At 46.9% G+C, this 22,143-nt stretch overlaps 1 protein-coding gene across 1 annotated transcript in view; it reads right to left on the reverse strand.

Annotated features, from left to right (window-relative positions):
- LOC135891421 (kinesin-like protein KIF14) overlaps positions 1-22,143 on the reverse strand; it is a 41,041-nt gene that overhangs the window by 14,413 nt on the left and 4,485 nt on the right. Inside the window, 14 exon segments of the mRNA XM_065418977.1 lie at positions 443-578; positions 1,527-1,672; positions 3,323-3,470; positions 5,002-5,162; positions 6,715-6,817; positions 7,958-8,142; positions 8,869-8,932; positions 9,509-9,656; positions 10,503-10,675; positions 12,082-12,200; positions 13,470-13,586; positions 13,861-13,968; positions 17,951-17,980; positions 21,073-21,129. Coding sequence (XP_065275049.1) covers positions 443-578; positions 1,527-1,672; positions 3,323-3,470; positions 5,002-5,162; positions 6,715-6,817; positions 7,958-8,142; positions 8,869-8,932; positions 9,509-9,656; positions 10,503-10,675; positions 12,082-12,200; positions 13,470-13,586; positions 13,861-13,968; positions 17,951-17,980; positions 21,073-21,129 — 1,695 coding nt within the window.

The raw sequence follows: 22,143 nt of genomic DNA on the forward strand, positions 1-22,143 counted from the left end.
TTAACAGGAGTTCCCTCATTAACAAAACAAAGTAGTCCAGGTAAAATTTAACTTGGTCTCAATGCTGAGGCTTTTTGATTTGCCAGTCCTGCAGAAGGGATAGTTACTCTGCCATCTCCACGAACAGCACTACATCCCTCTTAGGGGACAGACTAGCAGTAGTACTGAAGAGCAGGAAGGATGCAGACCCAGAAGATCTGCAGAAGACTCAGTTTCAACACTAACATCTCAGGCTGGCCATGTTAAAACATTTTGCAGTCTCCACTGCCCTGGGTGGGAGGCTGCACACCAAGAGAGCACAAAGCCACATTTCCCGACGCTTGCTTGTGCCATGCCACAAGAGAGTCTGGAGTCAGAGTGAGTTTTTTCAGAATCCCCAAGTTACCTGGCTTCCTTCAATTTCTTATCCTGCCCAAGTAGCAGCTAAAGCAGGAGACTGTACCTGATACATTTCTCTCATTGAGACAAGCCTCTCCTCAAATTTTTCTAGATTCCACAGAGTGCAGATTCCCAATTTTGTGTTGGTGACTCGGATGCACACAGTTGTGGGTTCTCCATTCATAGCTGGTAGGTCATACCTAGGAAACCATGCACTGTTTTAGCATTTGGAAGTGTGACTATTGGCCTACTGTTAATCTAAGCCCAGTAGCCCCAGCAGTGACTGTAGTTAGACGGGTGGAGAAGAAGAGGTTGCAGGTGTTAACATTTCTCCCCAATGAGCAAGCTGAACTTTCCAGCACATGCCATGGTAACTAGATGCATTCTTAAATTCCCAGGAAAGCTTACAGCAAGTACATGCAAACTCTTGTTAAAGACATACCCCTCAAATACATTCACCAGCCACCCAGAGTAGTGCAGGAAAGGCCCTGCTGGGATGTGGAGCCTGCCCCAAACCCGTTACTACTCTCTGCTATTTTCTCCTAAAACAGCCTTAGTGATGTTCTCTGAGCCACCCACTTCCCCAGTACTCAAGTTTGCTCCCACTTAAGCCATTATAAAATCATAGTGGAAGTTTCAGGACAATAGTTAACCAATTCTCATCATTCTGGTTCAGACATTTGTCCACAGTTACCACACCCCCTTTTCCATTTTGTGCCCCACAAGACTGGTGCGGTGAAGGGTACTGGGTTCCATCCACCCTGGTGGAGTTGAACAAGTTGGAGTTCCTTAAAGAAGCACATTCAAGTTGCACTCGACATTGGACTATGTAGCTGTAGGACCAACGTCTAACAGAATTCAGAAAGGTCACACCTAGCTTCATTTGAGAGGTTTAGACCCCTCTGCCTTTTATAAATTTCTTTAGGGGGATTGAGACCTAACTCCAGCAAACAGGGCTACCTGCTGAAGATCCTGTGCTTGTTTGAGCTCTTGCTAATGACATTGGACAGCCCTCCAGCTTTCCATAATGCTGCAAGAAGTCACTGAGCTTGGTCTAGAAATGGAAACAATTCCAGTAAGTTTACCAGACAAGACAAGCCTGAAGTTTAGTTTGAGGAGGATTTAAAACACAAACCCACACACCCAACCACTTACTCTCAGCAGACACAATCTTCCTTTCCTGCTCTTTGGTGGCACACGTCTGCTGTAGCAGCTCCATCTCCTGAGCCAGCTTCTCTTTTTCCTGCTCAAGGAGGTCCAGGAACTTGCTGCGTTTTTGCTAGGTATCCTGAGCCTTCAAGAGACATGAGCCACAATTCTTTCAGCACACCACTACCAGCTAAGGACACCTGGGCTCTCCATCCCCAGACTCTTCCCTGGGGCCATAACTCCTTGAAACACTAATCCCCAGCTCTTGTGCCTGACCAGCCATTCCATCTTCATGCTTGTCGTCACGTGTTGGCCATTTAAAGAACATGGCTCTTATTCATCAGGTGCAGAAGCGTGCTAGACTCCTCACAGACAAGTCTAAGCCCAAAGAGTTTGTAATCTAAATGTTGCACAAGATGAGATACCATCCCCGGGAGGGGAAATCCAAGGACAAATTTAGTTAGAGACAGAATCCAGAGTTGCCCACATTTAGCATCTAGTACATACTGGTGACGCGCACAATTTTAGGGTGGGCTATTCAGAAGTGCTCAGCATTGCCAGACTGCATTCCCAATGAAATCGGATTACTGCTGAGTTCAACAGGAGTAGACTTAAGCCAACACTGAATGCTTTGAAAGCCATTTAATTATCAACATTTATTTTCTAGCAGTGCTGCAGAAGGGAGGTTTTAGGAATAGGTCTTGATGCTCCAAACTAAGGGATAGTTTGAACGGTGTAGAGGGATCTGTGAGAGGAGACAAAAGGGGTATCCAGGCAGGAATCACTGCTAATGGAGAGGATGAGGCAGGAGAATGCTAAAAGGAGAAGGGGGGGGGGGAAAATAGTAGGATGACGTGTTATGTAGTTTTCTCACTGCAATTTCATTCCCTAGCACCTGCTGACATTGTAAAGTCAAGTCCGCCAACAGTCGTGTATGGGAAAGGAAGCACTAGTGACGTTTGGTTCATAGTTTTTGTTTAAAGCAAAGCCATTGGCCCTGCAGTAGCAGAATCTGCGACACCTCCAAGGACAGTCACACACTGACAGTCTCTCTTATATAAACTACTTTAGAGCTTGTTCTTCTGCACCACAGCACGAAGCACCTTTTACTTACTGACCTGAGCGAGGGCAGGCAAGCGCACAAGTAGCTCTTCAGCCGCCTTCCTTGTACTCAGGAGTTTCTTACTCATTTCGTCTTCCTGAGGCAGGCAGAAGTGTGAATTAAAGCCATTCCCCTCCCCTCTGCCCCCCTGGACAGTTACCAGCTCCCATGGAAATATCTGCCAGGGGCTCAATAGTGAGTACGCCAACCCCCTGGAAGCTTGAAAGCAAAGCTTCAGGAATGGGCATTTCCTCTCCACCACACGGGCTATTGCGGTGCTGCTCATGTAGGGGCGTGGGCTACACACTGTACATCCTGCAAGGCTGCTTTTGAATTACTGCCTGGCTTCCTTCCCAAATCCACCTAGAGAACAGAAGGTTGGAATTTTAACTTCCTGCTATAAGGTGAGGGTGGAAGGGAATCGCTTGTTACGTGATTTCAGGTGGGTCAGAAATCTCAAGACAGATTTTCCTAGAGTTCAGAGGTGCTTCGATCAGGCACATTTAATTCAGAACCTCCTACCCTTTGATAAACGTAGGCGGAGGTAAAGGCTATTCCTGAGACACATCAGCTTCAAGCTGGACCATTAACATAATGGGCAGTTTCTCATTGACGCAGTTTGAATGGCTGAAGAGTGGAGGGTGGTTTCTTGCTGTTGCTTTGAAATGGGGGGAGGCACTCTAAGAAACTTACCAGCTGTTCTTCCAGCTGTTCGATGCGATCCTCATAAAGTCTCCTTTGAGCCCATAGCTCCTGCTGAGCCAGCTCCTTGGCCATCTGAAGCTCTTCCATCATTTCCTTCTGTGCCTGCAGTCTGGCTTCCTCTACCTCCCTTTCAATTCTGGAAGCAGAAGAAGAGCGAAAGCAGAAGTGGCCACAGCCTGGCCCTACCTTACTGCTTCCTCAAGTTATGAAATGGGGCTTTCCATGAACTGTTACAGATGGCCCCAAACTCTGCCCATGAGCAGAGCTACGTGCAAAGGGAACCCAGAAAGACACCAGTTTTGCAGAGGGATCAGCGGGTTTGCTTCAGAACACCAGGGACATGGAAGTCCATTCTCATAGGATCTAGTCAAATCCAGTGAAAATAAGGGGGGTGGGGGGGAGAAAAACCACCACCCTACAACAGCCACCATGTAGTGGGATTTGGTGCAGCACCACTTGGCATGAACATGCTCTGAAATGCATGCTCTTACGTTCCCTCTACTGGCTCCTTCTGCGTCACTGTTAAGTATTTTACACGGATACATCATCAGAAGTTTAAAATGATTTTATGGGTGTTTATATCTACAAACTGGAAGTATTTTGAAACTGAAGAGAGAGTCTAATGGAAAACTAAGTTAGCAGTTTCAGTACGAGTTGTTTGACAATCAAATTAGAAGAGATGCAGGGAGAAAAGACCTGTTGAGTCCTAGCCCATCCCTGCCTGGTATACCTCCAGGCTCACCAACATTCTTGCCACTCATTTCAGAAGGATCAAAACCAGTCTATTCGGATTGGGGGTGCGGCAGGGAGTCAGGGTTCCTGTCTATTCCCAGGAATCTGATAGTTACTGGTTCAATAAGGATTGAGTTCGAGAGAGGTACTTGACAGCATGATGGCCCAGTCAGCTATGCTCCCCTTGAGATCAGAATCTCTTCTGATTCTCACATGCATTCAAGTTTCCACATACTCAGTCTGACATGGGCAGGCATGCCACATTTACACTAATCCTGCTATAGAGGAAGAGGAAGTGCAAGCAGAGAGTTTGTAATTGAGTCTGATGCAACATTGCCATGTTGAAATATTGATTTCGCCCTCCACACGTAGCCATGAGCGAGTAGCACTGTCTGAGGCAGTCTAGGAGCTACAGTCAAGGCAGAACCAGCCCTAATGAACACTACTTATTTCAGGTTGTATTTTTGAAGCAAGTCTATAGTGCTTGAGAAAGATGCAAGATTAGAGTAGCATAGTCATTTAGCTATTTTATGCTACCCCTCCCCCGGCACACCTGTCCACCCCCTACCAACTGCAGGACATTTCCCTTATTCCCCCTACCCAGACTAACATGCCAGCATAATTAGCAGAGTCCATTGGAGAACAACATGATCATTCTTGTGCAGTGTTCTATGAAGCCCAGCATCATCCCTTAATTATACAGCAAATGGCATATCCTCAGCACATAAAGCCGTTAAGACAGAACTGGAAGTGCTCAAATTGCTCACAAAATGCTTTAACCCTAGAACACATGGGGCATTTTCCAAGGCTGCCAGACAAGTTAATACACAGAACAAACTGCCTAGGTCTGCAGTTTCCAGAGTGCCTATGACTGCAGATCAAATACTTTTGCTCAAAGCAGATATTAGGGAAGGTCAAGGAACACATCCAGTTACCTCTGCTTCTGAGCTTCAACTAGCTCATTTTTAGCAAATTCAAAGTCCCTCAGCCCATCAGCTCCCCCTGCTGGCATCAAAGAGGCACAGCGCCCATTCTTGACCTCCATTGGGTGATTGAATCTGAAGTAATGGTTCCCACCAAGAATCACTCTGTCCCCCTAACAAGGATAAATAGGAAAGTCACAAGGTATCAAAGCAGTGATCTGAAAGAGGAGCACCATCCCCTCCCACAAAAAGCCATCTCATTTCAGTTTATCCAGTAAGTGAGTTATTAACTTCACACACACTGAAGTTATGCCTTAAATATCACAACACAGGGTATCCTCACATCTTAGAGTTAACGTTACAGGAGACATTCCCAGGCCCAGCCCCCAAGGCCCAGAACAAGCCTGTTTAAGGGAACCACTCCTCTAACAGGATAGCTTCCTATTGTAATTTAGCCTCAAATGTGCCAGAGTTCACTATTAACCAGTTATTGGTTTTAAGAGTGTTTTTCCCTGTTTAATAAGATTGCCCTTGAAAAGGGCTTGAGTGAACCTCAGGGTCATGGAGGTGGTATTACAATAGAGATTCACACACAGCAAGGTAGTCACTGGCAAAGTGGGTTTGCCCCGCACACAACCCCCTTTAGATACCATGAAGGTATTGCTAAGAACTCTCTCTTTTCAAGGCTTGTAAAGATCAGGAATAAGGGACAAGAACAACAGCTATGGTTTTAATAGTTTAAGAGTCATTCTGCAGTTTAGCTCCCCACCTATCTCATACACACTTTACACAAAATCATGGGGAATGGGATGTTAGCTACTGACTGTACATAGGAACGTAAGAACAGCCACACTGGGTCAGACTAATGGTCCATCTAGCCCAGTATCTTGTCTCGGACAGTGGCCGGTACCAAATGCTTCAGAGAGAACAAGTAGAACAGATCAATTTTAACTGATCCATCCCATTGTCCAGTCTTAGCTTCTGGCAATTGGGGGCTTGGAGACACCAGGAGGATGGGGTTGCATCACTGACCATCTTGGCTAATAGCCATTGATGGACTTATCCTCTGTGAACTTACCTAATTCTTTTTGAACCCAGTTATACTTTTGGCCTTCACATCTCATGGCAATTAATTCCACATATTGACTGTGCATTGTATGAAGAAACACTTTTTTTTTTTTTAAACCTGCTGCTTATTAATTTCATCAGGCGAACCCTGGTTCTTCTGTTATGTGAAGAGGTAAAACATTTCCCCATTCACTTTCTCTACACTATTCATGATTTTATAGACCTCTAACATATCTCTTTTCTAAGCTGACTAATCCCAGTCTTATTAGTCTCTTTATATGGCAGCTGTTCCATACCCCTAATCATTTTCATTGCCCTTCTCTTCTGCACCTTTTCGAATTCTAATATACATCTTTTTCAAGATGAGGCAACCAGAACTGCACACAATATTCAAGGTGTGGGTGTACCATGGATTTACACAGTAGAATTATATATTCTGTTTTATCATCTATCCCTTTCCTACCAGTTCCTATCATTGTTAGCTTTTTTGACTGCCACTGCACATTGAACAAAAGTTTTCAGAGAACTGCGCACAATGACTCCAAGTGTTAACAGCTAATTTAGACCCCATCATTTTGTATGTATACTTGGGATTATGTTTTCCAACGTGCATTACTTTGCATTTATCAACACTGAACAGTAGACTAGGATCCCTACATGGTGTAGGGTGACTGCCTCAACTAGGAGGTTTCCATTCACAAAGGTCCTGGCATCTGGGATAGGACTTAAGGTGACCACTCCTTGCACATTGGTGATGACACTGGGAGGAAAGAGAAAAACCAGCAGAGTTAGGCCTAACTTCCACTAGACACAGAGTGCAGCTTTTTGCAGAGCAAGATCATAGAATATTAGGGTTGGAAGAGACCTCAGGAGGTCATCTAGTCCAATCCCCCGCTCAAAGCAGGACCAACACCAACTAAATCATCATCATCATCATCATCATGAGTCCCTCAGAGTTACACAACAGGTAAGGTTGTGAGAAATTGCACTAGTCTTTGAGAGGATACAATAAGGCTAGTGTTATGGTTCCTTTTGGGGTTAGCTTTGAAATAAGATGACAGAAGTGGACATATTTAGAGGTTTTTAAGGTCAGGCTTGACAAAACCCTGGCTGGGCTGATTTAGTTGGGGATTGATCCTGCTTTGAGCAGGGGGTTGGACTAGGTGACCACCTTTTGGGATCCAAAATCATAGAATATCAGGGTTGGAAGGGACCTCAGGAGAAGTGCAGTTCTATTCTGAAAAGAGACTGCAAATGGCACCATGGCATTCCCTGATCATGGTCTCAGTCCCGCCATCAAATGTTTACAAATAAAGAGACTTTTTTCTACGTCAGCCCTGTAAACTCAGCCTGGGACCACAGCATCAAGAAGGCATCTTTCACCCTCAGTAATAAGGGTTCTGTGGGCTAAACACTCAGCCATTAGGGTTTTACAGCTATGACCCTATCGACTTCAAATTGTGCTCCGAGGCAGTGGGTGGCTATAACTGGAGCTCCACAGGCCATTCTGATGCCCAAGTCAGAGAATCCATCTCTTTCACAGCTGTGATGGCTCTGCCAGGCCAGCTGGAGAATAAAGCAATAGTAACCGACATCACCAGCGAGGTCTGACTACCCACAGGGAGCAGGACCTGCTGAGTAAGAAGCAGTAAGTCATTTTTCAGACTAGAACCCAGCTATAGTCTGATCTGTACGTCTGCCACCAGCATGGACAGCTCCACTAGCTCAAGCAGGGCGGCACGCGACTGAGACGCTAGCAACCTTTGGGAAGAAAGTCCACGTTTAGGAGTTCAGTGGGGGGATTCAGCAGTTTCGACTCTGGCTAGAAGGCCTGCTTGGAGCTCAGGGAGATCTCTCCTGTGGGAGGTTTTAAAATGGTGTTGACTTTAAGAGAACTTACCAGTGGTCCACTGAAATGAGTGCGCCTGTCAGCTGGATGTCATGCTCAGAGTCTGGATGAAGACTCCCCACTCTGGTTTCTCCCTCTTTGAGGATATAGAGAAGCATCTCCGAGAGCTGTGGGTCTTCGTTTAGATTTACCAGGTTTGGCAGACAGTTGTCAACTTTAAAGCACACTCCTGCTTTCTAGGAGGCGGCAGCAGATAGAGCAGGATTTTAGTCATGAGCGGCTAGTGGGTTATGGCTAACAGATGAGAACCTAGCCCTCCCTGCTCACAGTCAGGGGATTTCATATTTAAAAGGTGGCCTCAGAAACTGAACGCCTGTCCTTCTGATCTTCAGTCCCACTACTGGGCATTAACTTCAGCAGACAGAGATGTCAAAGCTGGATTGGCCACTAGAGGGCACCTGTGTTCTCAAATACAATAGAAGTACACTGAAAATTTAAAGCTGTATATTGTGCTCTGGTACATACAGATACCCAATGGAATAGCAGCCTCTGCTGTAAGCTGGAAAGATAGTGTTATGGCAACAAGTTGCCTCACCTATTTTTGTGCAATCAGTTTCTCCAGCTAGAACTCTTACTGGAAAGGGATTTTGTACGAGACAAGTTCTATCACAGAACCCGCCTTCCCACTCAGACCGGCCAGTTTGATCCTGTTCAGAGGATAGCAAGTTTAATATTCCCCCTCCACCCTGTCTTACTGGTAGTTTTACCAGGACCGGTGGGAATCGCTTGGCTTCCCATAATGTGAGTTACACACTAGGATCTTTTCCTCCTGCTGCAAGCTGACTCTGACCTCACCTGTATCAGTCTTATCCACACATTTAGAGAGAGGTCACCAGCCTCTGCTGCTTAGGAGTGCCTCCCCTCACTCTGGCTGTGTAGGATATAGGCTTCACTCTCCATACCTGCAGTTCTTGCTCCTCTTCCATCTTGTGTTGTTCTGCTAAAGCCAGCTTCTCCTGCCAGGACCTAGAACAAGTCTTCATCCTTACCATGAAATCAATTCTCCACCCCACCCACCCACCCTCACCACCAGGGCCGGCTCCAGGCACCAGCCCAGCAAGCAGGTGATTGGGGCGGCCAACAGAGAGGGGCAGCACGTCTGGCTCTTCGGCGGCGGGTCCCTCAGTCCCTCTCCGATCGAAGGACCTGCCGTCGAAGACTGAAGCGACGGCGGCAGAGGTGCCGCAGATCGCGACTTCCTTTTTTTTTTTTTTTTTTTGCGCTGCTTGGGAGGCAAAAACCCTGGAGCCGGCCCTGCTCACCACACCCACACACCCTTTTGTATACTAGTGATTGGCAACATTAGTTAACAGGAAACCAAAAATCCAGGCCTTAGTCCTAGATGAGTGACATGTGATGGACCACAGCCCAATGATATAAGCATTGCAACACTAGACAATGGAGTGTTTAAGTTGTAGAAGATCAGAACAGTAAGCTCTGAAGTATTTGCTTCTAGCACACTAGAACATTTAACTAAGACGACCCACCAAAACCTTGTTCCCTACATGGAGCGCGGGGGCGGGGGAGAGAGAGATTTCTTACTTCTGTGATTCTGCCAGTTCTCTTTCCCGATCAGCAAGTTGTTCTTTCAGATACTGGATTTCTTGGAGACTAGCTTCATATTTCAGCACATCAATCCCTTGACTGCACTGCTGGGCAGCTCTCAGCTTCTCAATCTCAGCTTTCAGCTCTTAAGGAGATGGAAAACACCTCTTTAAACTAGTTACATTACTAGTTGCATTGGATTCAAACAGCTCAAGCCCTCCCCTTTCAGAAGTGACAGCTTTGGCAGTATGGGCCTCCATGGGAAACATCCCTAGGAAAGAAGGAGATCTCAGTCTGGGAAAACGTATTTGATTAAGTTTTTGCCTTGACTATATCCATCTGTGGACATCTAGATCCGATAGCGACAGAATTATTCAAATAATTCTGATAAAGGTTTTTTGCCTGAAGCTTGTTAGCAGTTCACTGGGAACGTGAGAGGTTTGAAAGTCGAGCAGTTTTGGATAGAAGAGACTCACATAGTACTTTTATTCTCCTACTCTGGGGGGGGGGGGGGGGGATCTCCCTACCTGGTTCCAGTCCCAATACAAATTCACCGTGGGACATTCTACAGTAGTTGCTGGCTAGCTACAGGAGCATTCTGCTAGTGAAGGCGTTCGCTGGAGTAGTCACAGCACGTAGGGACACTAGGGGTACAGGCACAATTGCAGCAAACATTGTTTTTGGACAATGCGTGTCACCTTTGGCCACCTGGTGCACTTGGTCAATGTGTACAATACCCTAGTATAGGAGATTTCTCAGGCAAATATTAAATACAAGAAAAAAAAAAAAAGCAGCTAGTCACAGTATTAGTCTTGGCTTCATACAGCAGAGGTACAAGACAGCTACTCGCAGCTTCGGGAAATATTTCCTTTAGGTCCCTCTAACTTACTGCCCTCTCGGGTCAGTGTCATTTGCCTCCCTTCATTTTGTACCGTTGGAGGCATCAATCCCAGACCCACAGGCTGCTAAGAGACGCTTCTCAGCGCCATACCTCTGATCAGCACTGCATTGGAATCCTCATTGACCGTGGCCACATTAACGATGCTGCGAGCTTGACTGGCGTAGCGCAGCATGCTCAAGGTTTCCTCGACGTGTGCAGCGGTTGGGCTGATGGTGGCTATCATGGCTGTCTTAGAGTTACCACCCAGGCTCTCCTTCAAAAGCCTCAAAGCAGATTTAGGAGACAAGTTAGCAGAGTGACCACGAGTCATTGGGGAAATGGCAACAAGATCCAGTTTGCAAATCCACCCATCCTCTATCCCACCCTTAATTAAAGGGACAGTGCCATGTGGAATACTAGTTCCTGCAATAGCCTCTAGGGTTAAGGCTTTACGAAGCCCAGAAGTTTCACATTAACTTTTGTACCTCACTTACATTGACCAGAAAAGTCCACTTCTGCTTCTGGCTCCTATGTGAGAACATAATGGGGGAGGTACAAGATTCACTAGTCAGAAAAGACACTTTTGCTAGTGTGACAAAGTTCCTCCTCTATCTTGGTGGGTCCTACGCTTATTGGCGGATTTTCTTACCTCAGAGATTCACCATGTGGGTTGGGGAACAGCCCAGAGACCTTCCCCTCTGGAAGAAGGCACAGTCCAGGTCAATTGGGAGGTTTGCGGGGAACCCGGGCCCGCCCTCTACTCTGGGTTCCAGCCCAGGGCCCTGTGGACTGCAGCTGTCTATAGTGCCTCCTGTAACAGCTGCATGACAGCTACAACTCCCTGGGCTACTTCCCCATGGCCTCCTCCAAACACCTTCCTTATTCTCACCACAGGACCTTCCTTCTGGTGTCTGATAACGCTTGTGCTCCTCAGTCCTCCAGCAGCACACCCTCTCACTCTCAGCTCCTTGCACCTCTTGCTCCCAGCTCCTCACACTCGCACCACAAACTGAAGTGAGCTCCTTTTTAAAACCCAGGTGCCCTGATTAGCCTGCCTTAATTGACTCTAGCAGCTTCTTCTTAATTGACTCCAGGTGTCCTAATTAGCCTGCCTGCCTTAACTGGTTCTAGCAGGTTCCTGATTACTCTAGTGTAGCCCCTGCTCTGGTCACTCAGGGAACAGAAAACTACTAATCCAGTGACCAGTATATTTGCCCTCTACCAGACTCCTGTACCCCACTGGTCTGGGTCTGTCACACTAGTTTATAAAGACTTTGTTAAACCAGAACTATGCAAAAACATCCCTTTAACATTAGGCCCATCTACAAGGTTGTTAGGCACCCAGATACTATAGTATTGGGCAGATTATAAAATGTCCACGATATTTTAGTATCTTGTTTCATTCTGTTTTATTAAAGGTCAGGCTTCTCATACAATCGGTGCCTAAAAGTGGTAGCATGCAAAGCTTTAAGGAGCAGTATCAAGAGACCAGCTGAACTAAGGCTTTGGTGAAGAATCTCTTACTATTTTTTCCAAAATCTGAATTTGCAGTCCAGCTCTAAGAGCTCCACCAGTTGTCCTGTAGGACAACTCTGTTTCAGTTACAAAGCCATGATGTTTAACAAGCATGCCCAGAATCGGATTTTAACGGGAGAGCTGTGTGAAGGTGCCAGTAGTTTCCTTGCCGTACCAGGTTAAGACAGAGTCTCTGTAAGGGATGAAGCACTTTCTCTTGAATTGGGACATTTCAGATAGTGCAGAGATCACCTTCCTGAGAGTGAGCAGGGACTTGTTGATACTAGCACCTTCCTGGAAAGAGACATTACCAAATTTACAAAGGTAACTGCAACAGCCAGAAGGGGATTTTGATACAGAAGCTAACTGAATTAACTTAGTTTTTCCCTTTCAGATCCCAGCTATGGCATCCCATCATTATATGGTTACAAAAATGAGAACTGGATCCAAAGACTTGTTTCTCCCAATTGCTTCCAGATCCAGTTTGCAAATCAGAAGCAATTTTACATGCTGCTAGAGGTGTGGCTACCAGCTGGATTCTCACATCAGCCCTAGTGAAATTCAGCAACTGGAACCAAGCTGCCAGCTAAATTCACAATGTACGTGGCATACAGAATCCAGCTCAGTCGTCCAGAACTGCATTAGCTCTGCTGGATTACCTGTAGCAGGAGACTACATTTGTCAGTAGAGTAAGCAGATATGGCACAGGGGAAACATAATATATATGGAGTAAGGTGTGCCAGTTTGATACAGTTACTTTTGAAGGCTAGGACTATAACAGCGTTTAAAAGAGAACTGGATAAATTCATGGTGGTTAAGTCCATTAATGGCTATTAGCCAGGATGGGTAAGGAATGGTGTCCCTAGCCTCTGTTTGTCAGAGGATGGAGATGGATGGCAGGAGAGAGAGATCACTTGATCATTGCCCGTTAGGTTCACTCCCTCTGGGGCACCTGGCATTGGCCACTGTCGGTAGACAGGATACTGGGCTAGATGGACCTTTGGTCTGACCTGGTACGGCCGTTCTTATGTTCTTTTCTCAACATGTTATTCTATAGAGATCCAGATATTTCAAAGGGTATCCATGTTCTCAGAGTTAAAATAATCCAGCTTGCTTAAGTGTGGGGTTTTCCTTGGAGGCTCACGTTTTGGGATTCGTTCACCATCATGCTTTAGAGACACCTACTTGGCTGAGAAAAGTCAGTTAAAAATTCTAATCAATAGCAGAATGCCAGGACTGGGGATTTTCAGATCAAGGAGAGACTAACATCAATACTTTGCACTTCTACAGCACTTTCCAGCCAAGAATTGGTTATCCAAGCACTATGAGGTAGGTATCAGATAGGGACTCTGATAAGTAGAGGATCAGAGTCATACTTAATTGGCTTTCCTCTTGGAGAGACAGAACCCAGATCTCCCAGTTCTGGGTCTAACGGTTCCTCCAAGGTCGCTACTACTCCCTGTCAGTTTCATAGACATCATGCCAACTCAGTGGAAGATTTTGCATTTGGATTTAGACAGTTTCCCCTCCTCTCCCACCCCAAAGTAAGCAGCATCACCCAACCTGCGTTCTCAGCCCACTGGTTTGTGCCAGATTGCAGCGCTCACTTCCCGAGAGGTCCACCAAATTCACGTGGCTCACCATCATGTGGTCATGTGCTTCTCCCTCCAGGTGTTCCCTCTGCAAGGCCACACAAGAGATTAGATTTGTTGCCACCAAACAGTGTATGAACATTCAGCATCTTCCCTGCCTCCAGCCTTCAAATCACAGTGGACAAGGCTACATCATCCCACGGCTAGGCAGCACAGTCTGCACACTGGTCCAGTCACTTTAATAGCTCCAAATCTTACCCCACAGGCATGAAAGCCAAGTACAGGAAGACTCAAGGGGCAGTTGGAGAACAATCCCAGACCTATCCCGAGTCACCAGACTGGAGGGAATGGGGTCCACTTGCCTTCGTCTGAGCCACGACCAGTTTGAACACAGAGTGAGAGCGGGAGCTTCTCTCATTCATGCTAGTGGCTGCTGTGGCTCGCTGCTTGTTTCCAAGTTCCAGCCAGGTCTAGAGTAGAAGCAACAATTAGTTTCCACATTGATCCCGCTCACTTTCCCTCCCTGGCTACTCTCCACCATGCTCAATGGCCTGGACCCTCACCTGAGGATTGCTGTTGACACTTTGCTCCACAGACACAGTGGAGCGGGAAAGGGTAAAGCTAGTCTGTGCAGGAAACAGAGCTTTTCCAGGAGCCAGTCCCATAGTGTCAAATGAACTCCCCCAGAAGCTAAGGGCCATTACTATCCTCCCCGTCCCCCATTCTGCTTTCATCAGCAGGGTGCACTTGTGTCCTGTCTTTCTCCATTGGAGAGAGACAGACATTAAAACAAGTCCCCACACTGCACACAGTCCTGCCATTAGGGAGAAGACAAGAGAAAGAATGAGCCAGGAGACATCTGTTAGTCACTTTGCACACGATGGGAAGGCACTCAGACATTGCAGCAAGCAGGGAGATACAAGCACCTGTACAGAACAGAACACCAGCTCCAAGGAATGAGACTGCATTCTGAGCTACTGCGTGATGCTTTGCTGTTTAAGACTTGCCTGGCCATAGCAGCTTACCAAGAGACTGCAGGTGTTGCCGATACAGGCTTGTGTCAGGAAATATAAACGATTAGTTCTGAAATGCCCCTCCAGGATAGTGGGCTTGCTGCCCCTTTTAGTCTAGGAAGCAGTTCAAGATACCCACCAGAGTAATTGGGTGTTATGGGATATGGTGAGCCACTTATTTCTCTGCCTTATGAAATACCCATTACAAACTCCAGGCTACCACATGTTAGCAGCAAATCTGGAGAGCAGCTGCAGCAGACAAGGACAGTCAGCCCCTAAGCTGTGGTCTCTCTGCTCACATGGGATTTTCCCCTCCTCCCCTTCCCCCACCCCACCCAAATTCTGGATTCAGCCAGCTCCTAAAGTGCCCTGCAAATCTGAGCAGTTTTGCATGGCAGTGCCATATGCAGTTTTGAAGAGAAGGGCTCAGACTTAAAAAAAAAAATTCTGCTTTTGATCAGCTTGACTATACCTAGAAGCAGCATTCTTCTCGCCCCCCCCCCCCCAAACATTCTCAGCCTGACTGGAGAAAGGAGCAATTTTGTTCCATTTAGCAGAGGATGTCATTCTCAGCATGGAGCAGGTTAATTGATTTCCATGGTCAGTTAAGAGAATCAATCAGATGAACTGTGGAAACAGCCAAGGAGAAGGGAAACAACAGATGCATGGCTTAGACATTTTTTTCTTAAAGGCTTTGAAGATAGTTGACCTGGAAACACAACTCATTAGTGAATCTTGTTCTTCCAAAAAAAAGTCTCAGAGCTTATTTGCAAGCACGGTTGATGGGATAAATGGACAGTGAATCTGTGGCACTGCTTACACTGATGCTGCCTTGACAGAACATTTGATAGTCTATTTTATAGGTATAGTCAGCAGCTCAGCTGGTAGGGGTCTCTCTCTCGGATGTTAGATAGGAACAACTGGAGGACCTCAGCTCTTTGGGCCAACATAACAGGAGAGAACTTGGTGGACATTAGAACACAAGCACTGGGATTGGAAGGATAGACCAATGTAGACCAGACAGCTCAAAATCAAGAGCAGAAGTAGAGACAGATGAGATCAAGCGTGCCCATTTCATTAGGCCTTGAGTATACCATAAAAATTCAGATTAGGAAAGAGAATATCTTGGTCCACCCTTGTGTGTCTAATATCCTGGGCCCAACATAGCTACAACACTGCATACAGATTAGGAGAGTGAGCTAGAGAGACAGGAACCCTCTACATTTGCAGAGGAGAATGTTATGTGCATTGCTGTAAGATTTACTGGGGGAGGTTCATCCATCAAACAACTGCACTGAAGTTGCTGGAAGAGGGCATAAAGTTACTGTTATGGAATGAAAGAGCCAGAAAAGCATGCCACATGAAGTGTTCCAGAAGCCTGGAAAGAGAGACCAGACAAAGCTGCAAGACATGGACAGCTAATGGCATCATCCATAGGAGAGCCAGGAGAAGAGGTTCACTCTTTAGGGATTGTAGAGAAAAAACAGAAGCGGAAAAAGTATACGTCAGACCACAGGAGATGAACAAGAACATTAAATGGGAACATTTACACTTGCCCACAGGGAACGGACAGTTTGCTGAAATGGCAGGAGCCAAAATTATCCAGCGAGTTAGATACATCAGCAGGCATTTGGCAGATTCTCTAGGACAAAGAGTGCGCCAAGATTTGCACTTTCAGTACCCTGTTTGATAGCTATGACCAGCGCCTGGAATGCTTTCAGCACCCAGAGTACCTCACCATGCGAGAAGGGACTGCAGGAGTGAGTGGACACTAACAGTGTCACCACACATCTTGTAGGATACTATGCAGTGCCATGCTTCCTGGGCAAATCTGTCAGCAGGAAGAACCACCAAGCCCCGAGAGCACAAACACAGCCAGGCTAGATTACAGCAGCAATATTGCAGCTACTGCCTAAGTTATCGTTTCTTGTTCCCCTACGAGCTGCCACAGTCATTACTGAAAGATAAGCAACAACTAAAAGATTAAATATTGATGCTACCCAGGATTCAGGTACAGTAGATTCTTCAGTAAGTTAATGCCACTGACATGCTCCACAGCCTTTCAAACTGACAGGTGGGCAGACAGGTTCGGCCATAGTTTCAATTTTACTGAAATCCCCTTTTGCATACAGATCTTTTCCCTTGGGAAAGGGCTTGTGCAGGTGAACTGAATCACTGAGCAATAGAACATCAGAGCATTTTTCCATTTAGTAGCCTGGTACCTTAAACTTTCATTTTACTTGGCACTCTTTCCCCAGAGGCAGCTACGGGAGTTGGCAGCATCACCAGGTTACCAGAGAAAACACAGCAATACAATAGACGGCCTACATTTTGTTTAAACAAACACACACACGAGCAAGCAAGTCACTGACAAGAAATCTGACTTGGGACAGAGCCACTCAGGTACCCAGTGCTTCAGACCCAGAAGCTGTCCCTCTTTACCTAGTTCATCCTCATTGTGAAGCAGAGAGCATTGTGGGAAAGCAGTTGAGTTTTGTTGTACATGGATGTCTGTTCACACTGTACTGAAGGACCAAGCTCAGTCTCACATCCCAAGTCAATATTTGTATAGCATTTGGCAGTATAAAGTACAATTTCTAGCCATTCCAGTCTGTGATTAGATTTATTCAGTGGCCTTAGGAAGTACTGCATGACCACAACCTCCTTTTTAGAGGTGCAACCCCCAAGTTTTGCCTACATATGCTGATCTGCCCCTCTCCTCCCCACCCCCTGCACACTGAGGAAAATGGTTCCCATACCACCCAGAGGTAGCATGGTCCAGTGGACAGGACACTCGATAGTCTGGAGATGTAGGTTCTATTCACAAGTCTGCCACGCAGCCTTGAGCCAATCAGTTCACTTTGTGCTCGGTTGTCTCTCCCCTTCCCCTTCCCCCCCCCCCCCAAAAAAAATCACTTGAGTTGCTTTGTAGTAGTTCAGTTGTAAGCTCTTCAAGGCAGGCACTGTCTTATGTCTGTACAGCACCTACTATAAAGGGGACTTGATCTTGGGCATTGCCATTAGGCAAATAATGCCCATCCCCCACGTATTTCCCCCAACCTGAAAAATAACTAAGCTCTTAATATTTTGCATTTCCGTACAGTCTTCCTTCCATACAAGGTGCTGTACAGCACGGTGGGATCTCCAATAGGACACAGCCCCTTACAAGTAAAAGGCAGCTGGCACCGAGTCCACTGCACAATAATGGGAGGAGGAAAAGTCTGGCTAAGGACAGCCGGCAAACTCCTGGCATATTTAATGTCCATACACAACAGGATGGACACTTATTTCCAGCCATAAAGGTGACTGGAGAGAAGCAGAAATAGCTAATTTAGATTCCAATGAGCCACTATCAGGAATAAAGATGCAGGGAAGAAGACAGCAGTAGATGGAGCTAGTGATGCATCATTAACAGAGCTTTGAACTAAGGCAGACTTACCTGCACATCTGCAAAGAGCCAACCACATACCTGGGAGGATAGGGAAGAGGCACTATATTACTAGAAGGTAAAATAATAATTGTAGGACATCTGCTTCGTTGTCAAGGACCATGAGGGAAATAAAGCTGTTGTCCCCTCTAGCTAAAGCCTGCTGTTTCTTTTTCCCCAGACTCCCAACCACCAACTGCTCCATGATTTGGATGCCAATCCAATTTTGACGCCTCTAATTCACCCAAGAGACTGTTTATTTTAACTTTATCAAGAGAAGAGAAAAAACAACTGTGTTAGACTAAAAAGAGCATCTGGCAGCACGATGTTCTCCTTTCGCTACCAGGTACCAGCACAGGCCGGGAAATTAGCTGAATGAGTCGAGAGCACAATACACACCACGTGTTGAAGTGCAGGCTCATGGAGCCCCACAACGGGGTCACCCTGATCTGGAAACACGGAGGCATAGCCTGTAGAGCGCACAGCTCCCAATAGGCAGCCCTCCCTCTTGGGCCACATGAGGGACCTGCAATATTTTCTGTATTAGAAAAGGAGGCCACAAGGAGGTGCAGCCTGCTGGATTTTACCAGCTGACTAACACAGCCCTTAGCTGTGCAAGCATTGGGTGCCCAGGACTGCAGGGGCTTGTTTGGCAGTTAATGTTAACTACAGGAACAGATAAGAGATGCAGACACAGTGGTTAGGTTGTTCCAGTGTTTCCAGATCTCAGGCTTCCTTTCCCCCTTCCCCCATAAGAGTCATGCTGCCTTGCAACAATGGCAGTATATTCCTCAGAATCCAGCTGCTGAGATGCTACCATCCAGAACTAGCAACACTTAGGAGTTCTCGGTTTCCACCCCCTAAAGCAAGCCACTCCCTTCACATCTTTGAGAGCCAAGTACAGGAGTTTCATTTTGATTTTAAGAAGCCAGTTCTAGGCTGTCTGGATACAGTCAGTCTGAACACTGCACAACTTGTGTGCCATGAGGTTGCATTCTCTGTTTTGTGCAAGTCACATACTCCCTCAACAGCAGGATCCGCAATAGTTCTGAAGAGACTTCTTGCAGTATGAGAAACAATTGTTTACTGATTAAGCGAGAGAACGTGGGTCCAGACCTCGAGTTCTAGTCTCAAGGGTACCACCAATTTGTTGCAGGGTTTTGATCAAATCACACCACCCGTATGCCTCAGTTTTGCTATCTTGTCGGGATAATTCTTAACTATATTCACACAGCGCTTTGAAGACATAAAGCACAATGCAAGTGCTACGTATCTATCTGTTTCACTTGGAAAGAAACTTTCCAGTTAATTCTAAGAGGAGAACCGTAGCAGCAGAATCAATAAGATGCTTCATGTTGATCGGAGCGCAATGCAGCTACATGGCACACACAGCACTGAGCGAACCCCGTTTTTCATCTGGGGCTGGAGAGATTAGAATCGTTTATACTAGTCCCTTGAAATTAATGCAGCCTCTGCTTAAACCTTGGGGAGTTGTCAAGTGCGATGCTTCCCATTTGACTAGATCAGTATCAAGGAGTTTGGTCTCATGTGCAGATACTTGTCTGGAGTCCCTATAATTAGGCCCATCTTCGTGTCCAGAGCTCTAAGCCTTTGGGCTAAGAGCTATAATTCAGTGGACAGCCTGCTGTTAATACCAAGTGTCAGTTTTCCAGGATGGCTTAGCTGAAAGGCACTTGTTAAGCCATTACATACATTGCTTGTCGCTTGAAACAATGAAGGTTCTCTCCACCAGGACATTCCGCTAGTGGCAACACTATGCAGGACACCTGGTGCCCTGAAGGCTTTATAAGCTTGAGCCTACTACCTAAGAAGCTCTTTGGACAGGCTTCTCTGCTGTGCATCCCAGAGTTATCCCAGGTTATGGGAGCATCTCCTCATGCACCCCTACTCTATTGATTCCCCAGTGGGAGAGCGAGGCAACCTTCTATATCCTACAGGACACAATTGAACTGTTCACTGGTCCGACCACAAAGGGGAAGAGTTTTGGAGGTTGTTTAGAGCTGGATTAGATAGAGCACGGGTCGGCAACGTTCGGCGCGTGGCTCGCCAGGGTAAGCACCCTAGCGGGCCGGGCCAGTTTATTTACCTGCTGACGCGGCGGGTTCGGCCGATCGCGGCCCCCACTTGCCGCAGTTCACCGTCCCGGGCCAATGGGGGCGGCGGGAAGCCACGGCCAGCACATCCCTCGGCCCACGCCGCTTCCCGCCGCCCCCATTGGCCCGGGGGGGGCTGCAATTGGCCAAACCTGCCACGTCAGCAGGTAAATAAACTGGCCCGGCTCGCTAGGGTGCTTACCCTGGCGAGCCGCGTGCCAAACGTTGCCGACCCCTGAGATAGAGGCTACTGTGCAAATAAGGCCTCATCAGGTTAAGGGGTCAGCTGCACTTCTGCTCAGACTTCAGCTCTGAGTAGCAGCAGTCGCGGAAGCTCAGATCCTGTCAGATCCAACACCAGTTCCAGGCTGGAAATAAGCCTGTGGGGGCAGGTCTGCAACCAAGTTTCCAGACGCATTCCCATCACCAAGAGGAAAGCCTGAAGGAGTTTAGATTCAGGAAGATTCTCATTTTAGACAGTTTAACGGAAAGTTAAACAGTAAGGGACAAACTGTTATACCTGCGAGCCACTCATTGACTTCAGTGCAGAAATCTCTGGGTATGCCTACACTGGAAAAAAAAAAACCCACACCCCCGACCTCCGCTGCGCACACACAGCAACAAGTCTCACAGCCTGGGCTAACTGACTCAGGATAGTAGTGGAGACATTCCAGCTCTGGCCAGAGCTTGGGCTCAGAAACCAAGCAAGAGTGGCAGGTCTCAGAGCCTGGGCTCCAGCCCGAGCAGGAACATTAACACGGATATTTTTAGCCCTATAGGGTGAGCCTAAGTCTTAACCCGGACGCCAAGACTCACTGCCATGGGGATCTTTTTGTAGTGTAGATGTAGTCAGTTTTCATTTTTACAACTGAGCATGCAATAAACTTGGAGTTTGTTGCCTAAACAGAAGAAGTGTTTCTTTAAAAGTAAGACAATCGTACCAGATACATTCTGGAGGCAGGAGGATGGTGACTGATGTGCCGTTTCACCATCTAAAAAAAAAAAATTAACAGACCATACTTACGTAGAAAGGCCAGTTACATAAGGACCAAGGATTGGATGTTCTCGTACTTTCAGCTATATCGGGGTGTGGGGGAGGAGGGGAAGAGGGAGAGAGAGAGATTGATTATATTAGGGTTACTTCTTTAACACAAGCAATAGCAAGGCATGAAAGGTGGACACCTTGGGAATTTAGACGCATCATGCTAGAAAATGCCAAGCAAAGATTGAAGGAGAGATCTTAATAGTCTTGCCTTCTCCCACACTGGATTCTCTCTCCAGCAATGAAGCCTGTAGTGTCTGCTCTGACTACAATGGACTCTTCCAGCTTCTTACCCCATCCCCATATTAACTGTCCCAGGTGGGGCCTCCGCTTCAGCATGCAGCAGTAAGATCACCATCAGGATCCAGGGAGTGATTCTGTCATGCAGGTGCTTGAGTACCACCACTCACAACCCTTTGAACTCCCAAGCATGTTTCTCCACCCCCATCCCCCCCACTAAGGGCCACAGGGATAACTTTTGCTGCAATGAGAAGAATGCCAGGCATCTGCCAAGAAGGGACACTCATCCCAAGCTGAATTTTAGTGATTGCTCAGATAGGTGACCCCAGGAGGGTCTTCCTCCTGGACTCTGACTAGTCTAGGAAACTGGAACAACGGAGACAGATGGAACCAACAAGCTACAAGCATGGTCTCTGGCAGGCTCTTGCCAAGTGGCCCACAGTTACTATCAGCTCATCAAAACATGGATACACTTTGCTACTAAACCAGTCAGCCTCAATTAGCAGGACAGGCTTGTTGTTTGGGACCATTGCCTCTACCACCACCCTTGCCCAGAAGTTAAGGGTGGGACTCTGGGACACCTCCAGGAGGCACGGGGCAGGTGGAAGAGAATAAAGGTTTAAGCCACCTTGTGCCCTCAGGATTCTGGAAGATTGGTGGCTGAAATAACCCCTAGTGTAACTTAGGGAGCACAGAATGTTGTTGTATGTCATGGCAGCTCTACCTCATGCTGGGCCTGCCATAACCTGGTCCTGCCCCAGATTCTCCATAGCCCAGAGAACTATGGCCCCACCTCACACTGTCAACAC

This window comes from Emys orbicularis, chromosome 18, assembly GCF_028017835.1.
Source record: "Emys orbicularis isolate rEmyOrb1 chromosome 18, rEmyOrb1.hap1, whole genome shotgun sequence".
In the NCBI taxonomy this organism is placed as follows: domain Eukaryota; kingdom Metazoa; phylum Chordata; order Testudines; family Emydidae; genus Emys; species Emys orbicularis.